At 36.4% G+C, this 17,416-nt stretch overlaps 1 protein-coding gene across 2 annotated transcripts in view; it reads left to right on the top strand.

The window, feature by feature from the left end:
* Positions 1–13,413, top strand: part of FSD1L (fibronectin type III and SPRY domain containing 1-like) — a 70,643-nt gene extending 57,230 nt beyond the window's left edge. Inside the window, exons 11-14 of one of the 2 annotated variants that reach the window (XM_006864697.1) lie at positions 6,526–6,623; positions 7,458–7,709; positions 10,337–10,425; positions 12,975–13,413. In XM_006864697.1, coding sequence (XP_006864759.1) covers positions 6,526–6,623; positions 7,458–7,709; positions 10,337–10,425; positions 12,975–13,097 — 562 coding nt within the window. In that variant the 3' untranslated portion in view covers positions 13,098–13,413. The remainder of the gene's footprint in view (positions 1–6,525; positions 6,624–7,457; positions 7,710–10,336; positions 10,426–12,974) is intronic. The other variant, XM_006864698.1, reaches the window with a different exon arrangement.
* The last annotated feature ends 4,003 nt before the right edge of the window (positions 13,414–17,416 follow it).

The raw sequence follows: 17,416 nt of genomic DNA, 5'->3' as shown, positions 1-17,416 counted from the left end.
GTGTTGCATATTGTTTAGATTTTATTGCATATGATAACATAGCAGTAAGCTCTGCTTTCTAGTTTTTCTTGAATTCTTTTCTTACAGCTGGTTTTTCTGCACTTACTCATACCTGGAATCTTTCTTGCTGTGCTGTATTCAGTATATCTAACATTATAGCTTTGCTTTGATTTGTATCTGACAGTAGGCAAATTTGAAGTGTTGTATATTTTGTAACAATCGTACAATTCAACAAAAGCATCAAGGATAAAAAATAATGGTCAATGCTTCTATTATTAAGATAGTGCCAGAAGGAGGAATAATTTCAAATTGCACACATTATGTGATAATTTGAAGATATCACATGTCTTTGCCAGAAACCAGGTGTATTCTCTTTTTAAAATTATTTTTTTCTTCTCTCTTCTTTTCAGTGTATAGCTCTTTATGGTGAAAATGACTGTGTATTTAATATGCTATGAATTGTAAAATGGTGCTAGATTTCCTTGTATAATTTGATTTGGTTTCTTGGAAATTTGTAGACTGCGTGTATTTGACATTTAGGTGGTTGGCACAGGACGGGGAGTGTTTAGTTCTGTTGTGCATAGAGTCACTATGGGTCAGTACCGACTTGACGGCTCCTAGCAACAACAACAACAGCAGCTGTAGGATAAGCACTGGACTGCTAATCACAAGGTTGGTGGTTCAAACCCACCAGTTGCTCCTTGGAAACTCTATACAGGGTTGCTATGAGTTGGTACTTACCAACAACAACATTCCATTCTTCTCTTTTCTTCTTAATAATATTTTATGGTAGGCCATTTATAGAACATTATATGCATTTATTTATTCTTTCCACAAATATTGGTTGTGTGTAGGGTGTCCTGTTGATGCTATGGGGTTTATAGGGATAAACACTGCCCCTGCCTTCAAAAACTTTGCTCTGATTATGGAGTCCTGGTGTGGCACTATAGGATAAGCACTTGACTGCAATATCAGTTTGAACCACAATATCAGTGTTTCACACCCACCAGCCACTCCTCAGAAACCCTATACTGGATCACTATTGAGTTGGAACTAATGCTACAACACTTAATAATAAAAACAGTATATATATGTATACATATTTACGATAGTGAGTCAAAAATTAACTGTACTCTGGCTGTTGGATTTAATTTATTCAACTTGTAGAGAAGACACATAATTTTTTGACATAATCTTGTTGCTTTTCAATACACTTTGTTCATCTGTCAACAAGCTTTCAAATTCTCTTATTAAAAAATGTCTTAGGCTGAGCTGCAAGCCATAAATGCACTTCTGTCTTCACTGTTTCATCAGAGGAGAATCTTCATCCTCAAAAGGCTGCTTTCAGGGGACCAAACAGGTTAAAGTCTGATGGAGCAAGATGAGGACTATAGGGAGGATGCTTGAACACTTCAAAAGGAAGTGTTTGCAGTTTCAGCAGTGTGGGCAGAGGCATGCAGACATGTGTTGTCATGCAAGATCACAGCGTCCTTGGATAGCAGTCCTCTGCATTTAGTACAAAGTTTAGTCTTCAGCTCTTGAATGAGCATGTCACTGTAACGAGCACTGTTGATTGTTGAACCTTTTCCCTGATAGTGTTCCAGTCCCAGAAAACTGTAAGCATCAATTTTCCAGCTAATGTTTGACTCTTGAACTTTCTTGGTCAGTGATTGAGGATGCTTTCATTCCATACTCTGTCATTTACTCTCAGGCTCGTAGTGATAAGTCCATGTCTCATCACCAGTAATGATTTCTTTTTTAAAGAGACTTTTACCTTCTTTCGAGTATTGGTCCAAATTTTCTTTGCAGATGTCCAAACGCTTCTTTTAGTGTTCTTCTGTGAGTTGTTTCAGTACCCATCTTACACAGATTTTTCGAAACCCCAGTCTATCATGCATTATTTCATAGGCACAACCATGGCTGATATGCAAATTATTTGCCTCATAATCTACTGTCATTCATTTATTTGACAGAATCATTCCATGTGCTCCACTCAGTGTTATCAGCCATAGATGTGGATGGACATTTTAATATAATTGGAGTTTATATTTTTGACTCACCCTCTTATGTATGTAGATATATATGAGTATCAGTCAAAAATTCAACTCCAGTTATATATGTATATATGTAAGTAGGAATCTTCGTGTGGCATTGTGGGTTAATGTGCTGGACTGCAAAGTCAGTTTGAACCACAAGGTCGGTGGTTCAAGCTCACTGACCGCTTCTCAGAAACCCTAAACAGGACTGCTGTAGGTTGGAACCGACTCAAGGGTACTTAACAACAACAACAAAGGTATTGTTGTTTTTGTTGTTAAGTACCGTTGAGTAGGTTCCTACCCACAGCAACCCTGTATAGGGTTTCCAAGGAGAGGCCGGTGAGTTTGAACCACCAACCTTGCGGCTCAAACAGACTTTGTAGTCCAGTCATTAATTAACTCACAGCACCACACCAGGACTATATATAGATTACCTTTAATGGTAAGTATGGACAAGAGTTCAGAAGAAGGAAGTTAGCAAGAGCTACCAGATGTTAAAGCAATCAATTAGGACAAGTCAAACAATGTAGCCATCAAGTCCTTACTCACTTACTGTGAACTTATAAATACAAGGGAAAGGATGCTGACTCTTCCATTGTTCCATTTTTTTCTCATGGAATAGCACTGGGTGAGGATAAGGTGCACCAGCAGAAATGGGCGATCATTTCACTGTTCGGGGAGCCCCAAACAAAGCAACCCTGCCCATTTCATACCTGAAGACTGGAGGAGACAGAGGGGAAAGAAGAAGTGGAAATGTACTGAGTCACAGTAGAAAAAATGCTTCCAGACCACCACCCACTCCTCCAGGCACACAAAGGCACACACAGGAGTCTCTGAGTGGAGGTGCCTGGGTTAGGATGGTCTATGAACATGGCCAGCCTGGAGGACTGAGTCCTTGACCACACATCTTGCTAGAGATAAAGCCTAGTGTGGGGAAGGCAGCCCAGGTAAAACCTTTGTGGTAGACTGTGGTCAGATCTGAAAGCTCACACCTAGGATTTGCACCTGGAGCCAGACTTCTTCGAAGAGCTGTTTAGCCTGTAGGATTGAGAAGACCTTCGTGAAGAGAATGGTTTTTGAACTGGTTTTCCAAGAAGTGGAAGAATGTGTAACATTTGGACTTGGAGTGAGAGGGGGTGCAACCAAGAGGAATGGCACTGAGTCAGACAGAGTGAATTTGAGGAACATTGACAATGAGCTGTGTGTAGTGATAAGAAAACTAGAAAGACAACTTGTAACCTAGTTTTTTAAAACCGTGAAATGTCACAGTAGGTAGTTTGGAGGCAATACTGGAGTACTTAGAGATTTTGAAGTAGGGGTGTCAGGTGAATTGAGTGACAAAGATCATTTGGGAGGCTGGTAAAACAATATAAACTAGAGTAGTAGTAAGCCATAATTCAGATAGTTAAGTAACCAAAGTGTTATAAAGAGAGGGACATAAGACAATGGAAGCTTTTGTACTTGCACATATGTATTTAAAGTGGGAAGGCTGGAATGCTCATAGATTTACCTTTTTTCCTGAAACTAAACTGTCATTCTCAATAGTTATATTGTTTTTCTTTCCCCATGCTTTCCCTTTATTTCTTTACTACTGGTAAGTTACACTTTTTAAAATTTCTTTTAAAAAGGTATTTCTCTAGTTATCAGAAGAACTCAGAACATTTTGAGGTAGTGCTAAGTGGAAATTTTCTGCTTTTACACATGATTTTCTCTTACTTGCTTACTTCTCTTGATTACTTTTAATTGCCCTGAATTACCTGGGGAAATTTATCAAATACATGTCCCAACCCAGCAGACTAGCCTGCCAACTGAGGAGCTGAAATCTCAGTGTATTTTTTAAAAGTTTCCTGGTGGACTCTGCACCTGTTGAACTTGCTCAATGGACAACCACTGATTTATTACAAAATCCCAAGTGATTGTGTTTCTCCAAGTTAGGACTGTGATTGGGCAGGCATGCAAGGTCCTCAAGGAATAACATCACATATTCTATTTACTCAGGTAGCTGGGCTATACTGCGTACCTTCTCTGTACTGAGTATCCAGAGATGAGAAGATGTGGTTCCTACCAGTAGTGTTTCCCTTCCCTCAGCAGGCCCACAGCCAAGTTCCTCATGTAACAAAGCAACAAGTGTGGAGGGCGCCATGGGGTAGTTTGTGTAAGAACAGTCTTCCATTTTTCCCACTACCTTTTTAATCCTGCCCTTTGTTGTTTTTATCCCTGTCCTTTTTTTAACCTCAGTGACTTCCCAACCCAGCTGAGAATAAAATCCTGTGTCTCTTAATTAACAAACAAGCAAGTATTTCTGATCTCCACCCTTTGATATTCTGACTCAGCAGTCTGGAGTGGGGGTCTGGTAATTTGTTCCCCAGGTGATTCTGATGTGCAGCCAGGTTTGAGAACCACTGGTTTACCCCACAACTTCCTCTGTCATGACTCATTTTAATTTCTCCTCACCCATTAGCTCACGTCTACTCTAACGTCTTGTCTCCATTCATCTGATTCGTATCTCACAACAAAATCTTACTTTCTTTGCTCCATCTGTCAGCTAACAAGCATTTTAATCATAAGTGTTATGTGTAAGGATAGTGTTTGAAGTTAAGTTAAATATAATGCAGTGCTATAGCCCCATCTTCCTTGTTTAGTTATAAAACTAATTTTCCACTTTGACATAAAGATTAATTAGAACTATATTCATTTTCAAAATTAATTGCCAATATTTACAGTTGAATTAACTTGCAAGGAGGAAGATTAACGTGCAGTAATATTTCAATGATTTTTTTTTTTTTTTTCAGTGTTTTTGTCTTTGGCAAGCTATCCTGAGTGCCCACTTGTTATTTCTAGAGTGGAGTGTATTTACATTTCAGATGGTCAGTTTCAATTGACCTTGTGGAGACTGACTTTGTAAATCATACACAGTGTTTATATTGCACAGGGATTTCTTCTGGATACATTTTTTGGGGGTATAATTTATAAACCATGCTAGATCAGTTTTTCTTTTAGCCCCCTTACTTTGCATAGATTTCTGATATTGCATGTAGAACAGTTTCACACTTTTTTTTTTTTTTTTTAAGCAACAGAATGGCTTCTTCAAGTGAAACGTTTCCAGAAGCCTACTCTAAAAAGGGAAAAGCCCAGCTGGTTAAAGTGGCGCTTTCTCCCCGAGTCCTGCAGCAGCCTATGTGGCCTTTGTGGATACTATTTGGTTCAGTAACATGGCTTGGATATCACTGGTTTCAAAACATTTTGCCTGACAGGAACATGCAAATAGAACTACACTGACTATTTCTAACTTGAGGGAAATTTTTTAAGTTAAAAAATTTTAATTTGGGAAAGAAATAAATTGTAGGAATGCGATAGTTGTAGACTTATAATTCACCTAAATACTTAATATAATCCTTTATCTTCTCAATATCATTCTCCTTAAATAGAAAATTACTGTTCCGGAGTTCACTGTTCAATTCTTTGAAACTGTCCAGTGAATCTGCCTCTGATAGCAAGATGCCATTTAGCTACTGCGGAATACAGTGCACTGAACCATGTGAAATGGCCTTAAAAGTGGATCTCTGTATTTGCCTTGCCCTTGTCAGGAATTTTTTTTCTGCTATTAGTTGACAGATATTAAAGTCTACTAAATTGGCCCTTTTAAGTGAGAAAAATTCTAGTGCAACTCTATTGGAAAAATGTTTTTATTTCTAGTTAGTATTGAGACTATAAATACAAATTTACTCCAGGCCCTCTAAGTAATAATTTTGGGATAATTTTGGCAAGAAAAGAAATGTGTTCTTGTTTGATAAATTCAATGTAATTGAAATGTTACTTAATAAACATCTTTGGGAATTTTGTCTATTTTGAGTATTGGGGAGTTTGTAAAAGGGTCAGTTTACCACATCATGTAACTTAATTCAACGGGAGTCAGGTTGGGTCCTGTCCATTATTGCAGGAAAAATATATAATATTCTAGTATTATAACATTATCCTGTGCTGCACAGATTTGTACAGTTGCTCTTTCTCTTTTTAAGAAGACAAGATCCACAACAATCGTACCCACTACTTTTGAAAAAGATTGTTTAACTGTAATTATAAGAAGGAGGAGCCAATTTGCCTTTGCTTGTTCCAATTTACCTTTTTTGAGGTGGTGGTTTTCTTTCCTTTCAGTCATGTCTTGTTTCATTTTGGCATTGTCTTTTTTTTTTTTTTTTTTTAATCTCAACTCTGTGTTCTTTCCACAAACTTTGCTCAGTCTGCATGACACTAGTGCTTTCAGCCTGCTTAGTGCTCATGGTTTCTTAACATTTGAATGCTTATACTTAACAATGCTCTTGAATAATTTAGATCCAATAAAATGATGCTAATTTTGAAACACAACAAAACAACAATTTTGAAACATAATTTGAAACCTTTTTAAGGTTCCTTCCATGATTTGTCATTTGAGTGTGTGAAACACAGCATAGAATATTTACTTTTCTTTTTGTTCCTGTTCCTTTAGAAGTGGTACACCATCCCCTAAACGGACCTCTGTAGGCGCCAGACCTCCAGCAGTAAGAGGCAGCAGAGATCGTTTTACTGGAGAGTCATACACAGTGCTGGGTAAGATAAAACATAACAGTTCTTCATTATATTATGTGGGAGGTTCATAGTCGCCTGGGTGGGCTGGCATGACTGCCTGTTTATTGGAAGTATATTTGCAGAAGTTTCTCACTCTTGATGTCTCCTTACTTTGGGGAGTTTTAAAATTGCTTATTAATATTTTTGCTACTTTAAAAAAAAAAAAAAAGCTTCCAGTTTTACAGAATGCTCTCTTGATGTATGTGTAAACCTTTAGAGGATAAGAAGGAAGAAAAGATCGGAAACTTCTTAAATTCAGAAAAAATATAGTAATGACTATAAAAGTAAAGGTACAGTAGGTACTCTGCATTTAGTTGTTGTGTGTTAGTGTGCTTATTCTTTTAGAAAGTATTTGAATCAGCTTTTTGTGGCACAAGTAAAATTCAATTCTGTGTGACTTTGTTGTTTAGTGCCATCGAGTCAGTTCCGACTCATAGGGACCCTGTATAGGGTTTCCAAGGATTGACTTGGTGAGTTTGAACCGCCGACCTTGTAGTTCAAACCCACCTTGAGGTCCAGTGCTTATCCACAGCACCACATCAGGATTTCTGTGTACCTGATAAGTAGTTTTAAGGGGCCCTGTAAGTGCCATGATTAAGGCACTGAAACGTCAGTGGTTTGAACTTACCCGCCACTCTACAGGCAAAAGATGTGGCCGTCCAATTCTGTAAAAAAAGGCTATGCGGAAGTTCCACTCAGTTCTAGAGTGTTGCTATGAGTTGGAATCGACTTAACTGTAATGGATTTTGTTTTTTGGAGTGAGGATATTTCATTTGAAAGAGAGAAAGTCAAATCTACCTTTTTGGTCTTTTGTAGGAGACACTGCTATTGAAAATGGACAACATTATTGGGAAGTCAAGGCCCAGAAGGATTGTAAATCCTACAGTGTGGGAGTAGCATACAAAACTTTGGGGAAATTTGACCAGTTGGGAAAGACAAACACTAGCTGGTGTATCCATGTAAACAATTGGCTACAAAACACATTTTCAGCAAAGCATAATAATAAAGTCAAAGCTTTGGATGTTACTGTTCCTGAGAAAATAGGTATATTTTGTGATTTTGACGGTGGTAAGTTTTTTTCTTTTCTCTTAAGACAAATATTTGATCATAGTAACTTGAGTTTCAGCACTTTTCTCTGGTAGTCATCTGTACAGAGATTCTACTAACACTGTCGTGCGGGTGTTTTGACCAACTAAGATTTGATCACAGACATAATCTCTTACCTAGAATTGAGTGCAAGAGTGGAGATGGCTGCTTAGATCCCTGCTTAGAGCACTGTAGGATAAGCACTAGACTGCAAGGTCAGTTTGAGCCATAAGGTCAGCGGGTCAAATTCACCAGCCACTCTTCGGAAACACTGTATAGGGTCTCTGTGAATCAGAACCAACTCGATGACACTTAACAACATTGTATATGAGGAGTCCTGATGTGGTGTTCTAGGATAAGCACTGGACAGCTACCTGCAAGGTTGGTGGTTCAAACCCGCCAGCCATTCCTTGGAAACTTTATGCAGAGTTGTTTGCTATAGATAGGAAATGACTTGATGGTATTTAATGGTGACAGTCATATATGAAGTCAATCTGAAAGGATGGTTTTAGTCTTTAGCAACTGTTTTTTTGGTGGGGTTGGTTTTTGTTTTTTTTTTTTCCCCCATTTTAAGCTCTTCCTTACCTTGTGTTATCATCTGTCAAGATGGGTGGAATCAGATTTTTTTAAGTTGGAGCTACCCTTAGAATTCCCTTAGCCCACTGCCTCGCAGCGTATACTCCTTAGTCCGCTGTCTCTGCAGGCTGCCTTCTAAGACTTGTGTGTGAAGCTTGTCTTAGAAAGAAGCCTGTTTCATTGGTGAACAGGTTTAATTTTCTTAGGTTGTATCAGTTTGTTTCCTTGTAACTTCTGGACCTGTTACTCTTAAATTTTGCCACTTGAAGAAATGCAGAATTATGTTCCCTATTCCATATTTGTTTAGAAACTATTAATATTGCTTCTTTATTTCATTAGTTGTTCCTCTTGCAACCTGATTTTTCCAAACCCTTATAATATTTCAGGGTTGTACACAATTTTGTCAATTTTGTATTTCTTAAAGATTGGGTCAAGCACATAACCTCTAACCAGCATAGGACAACTGATTTGGCAGTGCTATTTTTAGTAATATGATTTGACAGCATTGTTGACCTGTTTTGAACTTGTAGCCACTTGATCCACTAGATTTCTCTCTCTCTCGCTCTCTCTCTGTCTCTGTGTGTGTGTGTGTGTTTGTACTTCTGTCAAATTCTTTTTTCTCTTATGTTAGGATACTATAAGAATATTACATTCACCTTCCTGAAGTTTCTTCTTAATGAGTTTATCCTCTTTTCAAATTATCTAAAAATTGACTTGATATTTATCTTTTGCAGATTTTTTTTAAGATTTGCATTCTTTGAATCTTATTTAATAAATATCTGGTGTGGCACTATGGGTTAATGCGCTGTACGCAGTGTCTGAACCGCAAGGTTGGCGGTTCAAGCTCATCAGTTGCTCCTCGGGAATCCTATAAAGGGCTGCTATGGGTCAGAACTGACACAATGGCACTTCACGACAACTGTCATCCAAATGATAGATCAATTTTGAAGATGACACAGTAGTGATCTAAAGAACAAAAATAATTCCCTGGATGCTTCTCTCCAGACTGACCCTGAGGCAAATAATGAGTGATGTAGGCTACTATTGTATAGCCATGTTCGAATACATCTTCTGGACTAAAATTTACCACTTTAAATAACATTATGGCCAGATAATTACATGAGGTATCTTCTGTCTCCTTTCCATAAAAACTGTAATTCCTCAAAGATGAATGACATGCTAACCTAAAGTAGAGGTTATCAGGGAACGTTGTATGAAAAGGATCTGGCATCAGATTCTGAGGGCCTTGAATAAATATAATAGACTGGTAGTCTTTATTCATTAGTCATGGAGGGGGCCTCTCTGAAGGTTTTAGGAAACTAGGAGGCCAAGTCAGAAAGTAGTGGTTCTAGAGTTCCAGTTCATATATGCCCAGGTTTGTGCCAAACAAAGGTATTTAAATATGTCTCTGAAGGCAGTGGATGGCTAGTCTCATTAGGGTGCCTTTAAAAAGAAGGCCCCATCAGTGGCTTCCAGGGGTATCTGGCATTATATTCAACTTAAATTAAAAGCAGAGAGGTCAGCTCAGAAGGTTATGGAGATTTGGTTAAGCAGTCTGATTGTGGTAAACATAAGGAGGATAAAATAGTATTGATTTTTTAAGGGGTTAATGAAATCTTTTGTTAAGCTGTGATTGTTATTAAGTGCCTTTGAATCAATCCCAACTCATATGAGTGACCCATAGTGACCCTATGTAGAGTTTCCGAGGATAGCTGGTGGGTTTAAACTGCTGACCTTGTGATTCTCAGTCCAGTGCTTTCCTACAGTGATAGAGAATAATTTATAGTTGAATATAATGCCAGATATGGAGGGTGTTAAAAACCAGGTAGACAAAACTGGATGTGGGCTTTTTCTTAAAGCATACTTATTACTGATCTCCAATTTTATTAAATGCTGTCCTTATAATTTATAACAATTAACTATAAAAATGTGCATTTACTTAATAGTTTTGTGCATGATTATATCTTAGTCTTCATCATATGTTTTAATTTTTTTGTATAATAAATTAGACTTTCTTTTCCCCTTCTTTTTAGGTCTACTTTCTTTCTATGATGCAAACTCAAAACAATTGTTGTATTCCTTTAAGACAAAATTCACTCAACCAGTGCTTCCTGGTTTCATGGTTAGTGCCTGTTGTACATTTAATTTTGTTTAACAACTTTAATGGGAGCAATCTGTGCTGCATATTTAGAAAAGCAGAGGATCCTGTTTTTTCTGTAAAATGCTCCCTTTCCCTAATCCATTTTATCCCAATCTGTGATAAAGTATACATTTTTTAATGTTTTAGTACAGTAAATGTTAATATATAAAAATATTGTGTGATATGTAATGCATGTGAAATTTATCCATGGTGTTGTGTGTATTAATAGTGTCTTCCTGGTGTGGCACTGTAGGATAAGTACTGGACTGAGAACTGCAAAGTTGGTGGTTCAAATCCACCAACCACTTCTTAGAAACCCTATACTGGGTGTCTGAGTTGAAACCAACTCAATGGCATTTAACAACAATAACTCAACTGCTAAACAAAAAGTTTACAATTTTAGGCCATCTGCTCCAATTTATTGATGTTTATCTTGTTTATTCCCAACAAGATGGATTAATGCAGTGGCAGCAACAAGGGGTCCTAAACATAACAACAATTGTGAGGATGGCGCAGGCCTGGGCATTGTTTCTTTCTGTTGTGCAGAGGGTCACTGTGAGTCAGCACCAACTTTATAGCACCTAACAACAGCTCCTTCGAGAGAGAAAATCCGCCCCAGTGAAGGTTATAGCCTAGGACTGTGGGGCAGTTATACTCTGTCCTATCGCTGCCATATCTGACGGCTAATGAGTTGGAGTCAGCTCTCTGAAATGCAACAACAGTACTTCATATATGAATGTATCATAGATTATTTAGTTAAAGAACATTGGGTTGTTACTGGGTGATTAGTAATAAAACTCCTGTCACTATTCAGGGGTCCTGCTGTGGTGCAGTAGGATAAGCCCTGGACAGCTAATCACAAGATCAGCAGTTCAAACGCACCAGCCATTCTTCAGAAACCCTATACAGGTGGCCCAGGACCATTATGAGTCAGAATAGACTCAACTGTATTGAACAACAACAACATCAGCATTCACATGTAGGTTTTTGTTTGACCCTAAGTTTTCATTTCTCTTGGGAGTGAAATTGCTGGGTCCTGTAGTTGAACAAAGGCTTATAAGGAACTGCCCAACTATTTTCCAAAGAAGTGGTACAATTTTTCCCTTCTATCAGCAATCTATAAGGAGCTCTGGTAGCGTAGTGGTTACGAATCGGGCTGCAGACCGCAAGGTCAGCAGTTGGAAACTACCAGCTGTTCTGCGGGAGAAAGATGAGGCTTTCTGCTCCCGTAAAGATTTGCAGCCTCGGAAACGCTGTACAGGGTCTCTATGAGTCGGAACTGATGCTACGGCACACCACCACCACCTGCTATTATCAGATTTTGTTACTGTTTTAAAACAATTTTAATAGGTAATGTATTTCATTGTGGGCTTCTTTTTTTTTTTTTTTTTTTTAATGACTCTAATGATGCTGAGCATCTTCTTATGAGCTTATTGCCATTTGTATAAAGTCTTTGGTGAAATATCTGTTAAAATATTTTTGCTTTTTTTTTTAAACTGGGTTATATTCTAATCATTGAGTTTTAAGAGTTCTTTATATATCCTAGTTATGAGTCTTTAGTCAGATATTTGTTTGGCAAATATTTTCTCCCAATTTGTGGCTTGCTTTCATTTTCTGAACAGTCTTTCAAAGATATAAAATGATTCATTTGGACAAAGTTCAGTTAATTCGAATTTTTTCTATCACGGATTGTGTTTTGCTGAGCTTGAGAGCACAGAGATTTTCTCCTGCTCATCTAGTCTTTCAATGTAGGTTTTACATTTAGGTCTGTGGTTCATTTTGAAATAATTTTTGTATATAATATGATTTGCAGTTAATTTTACGCACATATGGTGTTCATTTGTTCCAGTAGTAGTTATTGAAAAAACTGTCTTTTTTTCAGTTGGTTTGCTAAAGCGTTGTTTGCTATTTACTTGGCAGTTGATTTACCTTCATATTTTAATTCTCTTGAGTATGTTCCAACTTCATAAGCAAAATGGTTTTATCTTTATAAAATTTTCCACATTAATAATAATTAATAGAACATAAGTTCATCAGTATATTACTATGTGCATTTTCTCAGAAGTTTTTCTTAAAGAATTATAAAAGAGCTATTATTAACAAAGTCGGGAGGGAACAGCAATGGTAATTGGTTGATTCTTTCTACAGAGGCATCAGTCTTTGGTCCCTGTAGTCTCATATGACAGCTCATTTCCAACACCTGAAGCAGTAATTGGGATGAGAAAGTTGCTTCTCTGAGTTCTTCTATTGGTTGTGAAGATTAAGATCAGTTCTTTACATTGCTGCAGCTTTGGGTTTCTCTTGTGTACAACTTTCGTAACTTATTCTTCCACAGAGATTTGCTCTGGTTCTCAAAGATTCTTGATTAGTCTTTTCACTTTCTCTCAGCTGAAATCTCAGGGTTACCAATTTGGAAGCTATTGATGTTCATTTGTATGACACTTTGCTTTTCAAATGGAAATTTAAAAGATCTTTGAAGTTCTAATTTTATTTGAAATCTGTCTTGAAGCTTTGTTTTTGTCTTTTCTTAGGTTTGGTGTGGTGGACTTTCTTTGAATACTGGGATGCAGGTTCCAAGTGCTGTGAGAACACTTCAGAAAACTGAAAATGGAATGACTGGTTCAGCTAGCAGTCTGAACAACGTGACTCAGTAGTGCCTACTAGGAATACATTTACCCCCATTTTGATTGGGAGACTTCTGTGCAATTACAAATCACAGAAATGTGTGGGTGGTGCAAATCAGGTTTGCTACCTTCTGCTTTTAGGCCTGGAATCTGTTAGCATTAAGCATCTAATATGAAGCATTTTCAGAAACATACTGTGCAATTTTATAGAAGCGGGCAGATATTGAGCAAGAAGCCTACATTTTGAAGGGAAAAAGCAATGTTTAAATTTTTGTAGAGAAACTCATTTTGGAGTTTCTTTGATTGATTGATTTTTGTCTCTTCTAATATGTTCAGTTAAAGATGGCAACTGTAGAACCTGGAGTGGAAAGCTTTTAAACCTTGCCTTTTTACCTCTGTGCTTCCTCTTTTTTTTTTTTTTTAAGTCATAATAACTAATATTTAGTTCTTACACTGAAGCTTTAAAATCATACAGTTGTCTAAGGTTTGTTAGAAATTGAAAACATTGGATAGGGATACTAGACAGGTATTCTTACAGTGGTTTATTTCCCCCTTTTATAAATATGTTGAGTTTTGCTACATTATCTCTTATGTTTATTGAGTACATTATACATAATTTTCTCTTTTCCAAATTAGTGTAATATTTCTCTTGTAGTTATAACTCAAAATAGAGAGTAGATAGGAAGAATTTTGGCATATAATAACTTAAACTTGATGCTGTTGAGTTGATTTTGACTCATCGTGACTCTGTAAGACAGGGTAGAACTGCCTTGCAGGATTTCTATAGCTGTAATCACTAGGGAAGCAAACGGTCACATCTTTCTCCCGCGAAGTGACTGGTGGGTTTGAACCATCAACTTTTCAGTTGACAGCTGAGCACTTAACCATTGTGCCACCAGGCTCACTCAAATTTCAGTTCTGTACCTGTTGCTCTAATTAGTGACAACGAGGAATTCTTTATATGCTACCCTGCCGAAGTAGACTTCTTTTCATTCGATCACTTTTGGTGATGGGTAAGATTTTTTAAAGCCTTATGGTTTCCAACTTCGTTGTCTAGTTTAATCCCACTTTTAATAGTTATCTTTGATAAAAATTTCCAACAGAATTTGGTCAGAACGGATGATAATTATACTAATTTTTTGTTTGTAGTGTGAGTGAAATCGCATTAAAGTTACACTGAAGGTAGATAAGCTTCCCCTGCCTACCTTTTATCTGAAAAGAGTAAATTATAAAAGAAGGTGCTTAAAAGTATTCTTTATGGAGTAATTTATACGTGCTTTTCAATAAGATATGAAATGATTTAAAGAATTGTTTTGGAAAAGTATCCACATATCCCTGACTGAATTGGCAAATGAATTTTTCAAACGTAGCAATTCAGTTTATTTTTCTCTCGCCTCCTTTTCTACTTTCATTTGCTTTAAAAAGGGCTGTGATCCTTCTATCACTCAATACAGAATCATCTTTCCCAAATGGGGAAAAAGTGTTAAATTATGAGTAAAACCTGTAGTTCTTGAACAGAACATGTCTGTCCTTAAAAAGTAGATTAATGTGTATAAGTTCTTTAAGCCAAACTAAAAGTTCTAACTGCAGTATTTAAGAATTCCATTAAGTGTTTTTGTTGTTGATGAGTGTTCTTAGGAGGTCTGATGACTTTTTATTTCCTAAATTTTTGAAGCTTTTGGTTCTCCTTGATTGTCTTTCATAAGTGACTGTGGCTGCTCCCACTGAGTTGCTTTCTACAGAAAAGCCTTTGGAATAGTAATAGCTCATTCTGTCTTCAACTTTACTACTTACTGATGGGATATTACGTTCAGATGAAACACATTTAAATGAGGGATTTTATTTGAACTGGGTATTAATTTTTCAAAGGAAATTTTCATTGCACTGTTTTCTGATGGTATTGGTAACTTTAAAGACTCTAAGGCAGTTTAGGAAATGAAATGGGTCAGTATCTAGTCTTCTAGTCTTTTCATTCTGTAATATTTTTATTTTGTTCCTCATGGAGAATTTTGAAAGACATTTTCATATATTCTGTTCCCTATAGAGGGATTATTCCAGGACCTAAATAAGCAGGACTTTATAATTCCTTTTCATACACACTGCTTTATATGAACAAGCTATACAGTGTATTTTAGCAAACTTGAAACAGAAAAATCCAGGAGCTCTTGTACAAAATTTTTACAGTTATGTGTTATAAAAGGGGGCTTCAAAAAGTTTGTGGAAAAATCTTATTATCTTTTGACTGCATTTTTCTAGAAAATTTTTGAAGTCCCCTCGTGTATTATAAATGTGTCTTTGGATTAATTCAGTGCCTTCTTCCTCTAAGCATGCCCTTGCTCTACGCCCTATGCAGTGTCAGTTGAGATTTAAGCCAGAAAGCACCAGTTATATTGGTGAGGGCCTTCTATTGCAGGGGGTGGGGAAAACATTGTCAGGGGTGGAGGAGTGCATGTGATTCCTTCTTGTAGTCATGCCATAATTTGAGACTCTTCATATGGGATTTTCTAATACTCGTTTGGAAAATGTGTTAATCTCACTACAGAGGTTTTATTTCTTAGAGGTTTTGTAGCAATGAATACAAATTGAGTAAATCAAAACTCCAAGTTCTTCTTACATGTGATCCTTGATATTGAATTATACTATTATTTCTTCAAAATAAGAAGTTGGGCTTTTCTCTTTCTATGCTTCTTCATAAAAGTCTCTAAAGAACAGAATGTGTGGGGTTTTGTTGTTTGTTTTAAGTTTATTTGTTATTTAGTTAGACTAGAGAAAGTTTGCCACCCTCATTTTAAAACTAGAAAATGATCCATTGTAGTTGTCTATTTCAGTCGTCTCCAAATAAACTGTTAACGTGACTGACCATAATAAATAACATTTTCATAGCATTTTAATTAAATTTCAAAGTAGTGAGTTCTTTTACTGAATTTAATACATGTTGAAAGGTTGATAAACCCTTTAAAGAAATTTTACTGCTTACTTTTTGTTCTGAAAGGTCAAACTTGACTGTGTTCTGTAAAGGAAATGCATGAAAGGGTTGACGGTAATGGCTGTATGACAGGTGCACCAAATATGTTTGATAAAAACTTGCATTTAGTAGGCTTTTTTCTTTTAATAGTTGAATTCGAAACTCGTTTTAATAAATTGGATAGAAAACGAAGGAGCTGCCTTAAGCACTTTAGAAAAAGACTTTTTTATAATTCATTATAACTTCTGAGCTGACCATGTCTTTACCTTGGCATATGTATATAAATACCAGGCATTTCATAACTGAATGCATAAAGAGATTAGTATACAGTGATGCTTTGTATGCTCTAGCTGTTAGGTTAAACAGAGTCCAAGTATCCAAGGGCATGCCTACCTGAACATGGATTTAATTAATGGTGTCTTTAGAATTTTGACAAACCATTATCTGCAGTACAGTTGGACCTGGCCTACTTACTCTACTCGCAAACAGTAATAACCCACCCATGTTTTCATCTAAGAAGACAACAGTTTGCAGATACTCTATTTCATGACTTACCTAGAATGATTAGTTTTTCCCTATATACTTTTTCCATAAAATTAATAGTTATGGATGCATTTTAGTTGTTTCTTTTGGAACAATTGGGGAAAGTGTGGAAAAGAATATATACAGAAAATGTTTGTATCAATAAGTAATGATTCTAGGAGAGTTAGGATTTTTTACTCTAAAATGTGTGGTTCCATACCAAAAAACAACCAAAATTGGGGGCTGTATTTTCAGATCATCAATTACATTTACTAATTCTAAGGAAAAAAATATGTTAGAGCAGTGTTTATTTCATGACTAATTCATAACAGAAAATGTTTGAGCGTTAGTTATGTGGCTGGCAGCATTCTATTAGATTCAGATTTCCCAAACTAGTGAGTTTGACTGACTCTATGGACAGTTTTGTTGCTGTTGATAGTGTGACAAGGTTTGCATCTTAAAAATAATGTTTTGCTAGTAAGTCAGAAGTTTAAAAGAGTAAATTTATTAACAGTTTATAATTTTTTTTTTCTAATTAACTGAATGCGCTGTGGTTCAATTTTATACAGTCACCTAAAATTGTGTTTGGATAAGTATCTTCCTTGATTTTATTTTTATACTTGTATTCTTTTAAGGAAGTGTATGGTGAGCACAAATTTACTAAGTATCCAGGTATGATAAAATTATTTCAGTTATTTTTAACCAAAATTGACATTTCATAGGGTGGGCACTGGATCATCATAAGAGATCATGAATGTTTTCTTAATCGTCACCGAAGGGTTACCTCAGATTCAGAAGAGTTTTAGCTTTGTGTGTATTTTACAGTATTCCTATTCAAAAATGTTTGTTATCTTGAGATGTC

The sequence above is a fragment of the Chrysochloris asiatica genome, unplaced genomic scaffold (assembly GCF_000296735.1).
Source record: "Chrysochloris asiatica unplaced genomic scaffold, ChrAsi1.0 scaffold00069, whole genome shotgun sequence".
In the NCBI taxonomy this organism is placed as follows: domain Eukaryota; kingdom Metazoa; phylum Chordata; class Mammalia; order Afrosoricida; family Chrysochloridae; genus Chrysochloris; species Chrysochloris asiatica.
The sequence above is the reverse complement of the archived record's forward strand: the minus strand, read 5'-3'. Positions and strand labels throughout refer to the sequence as shown.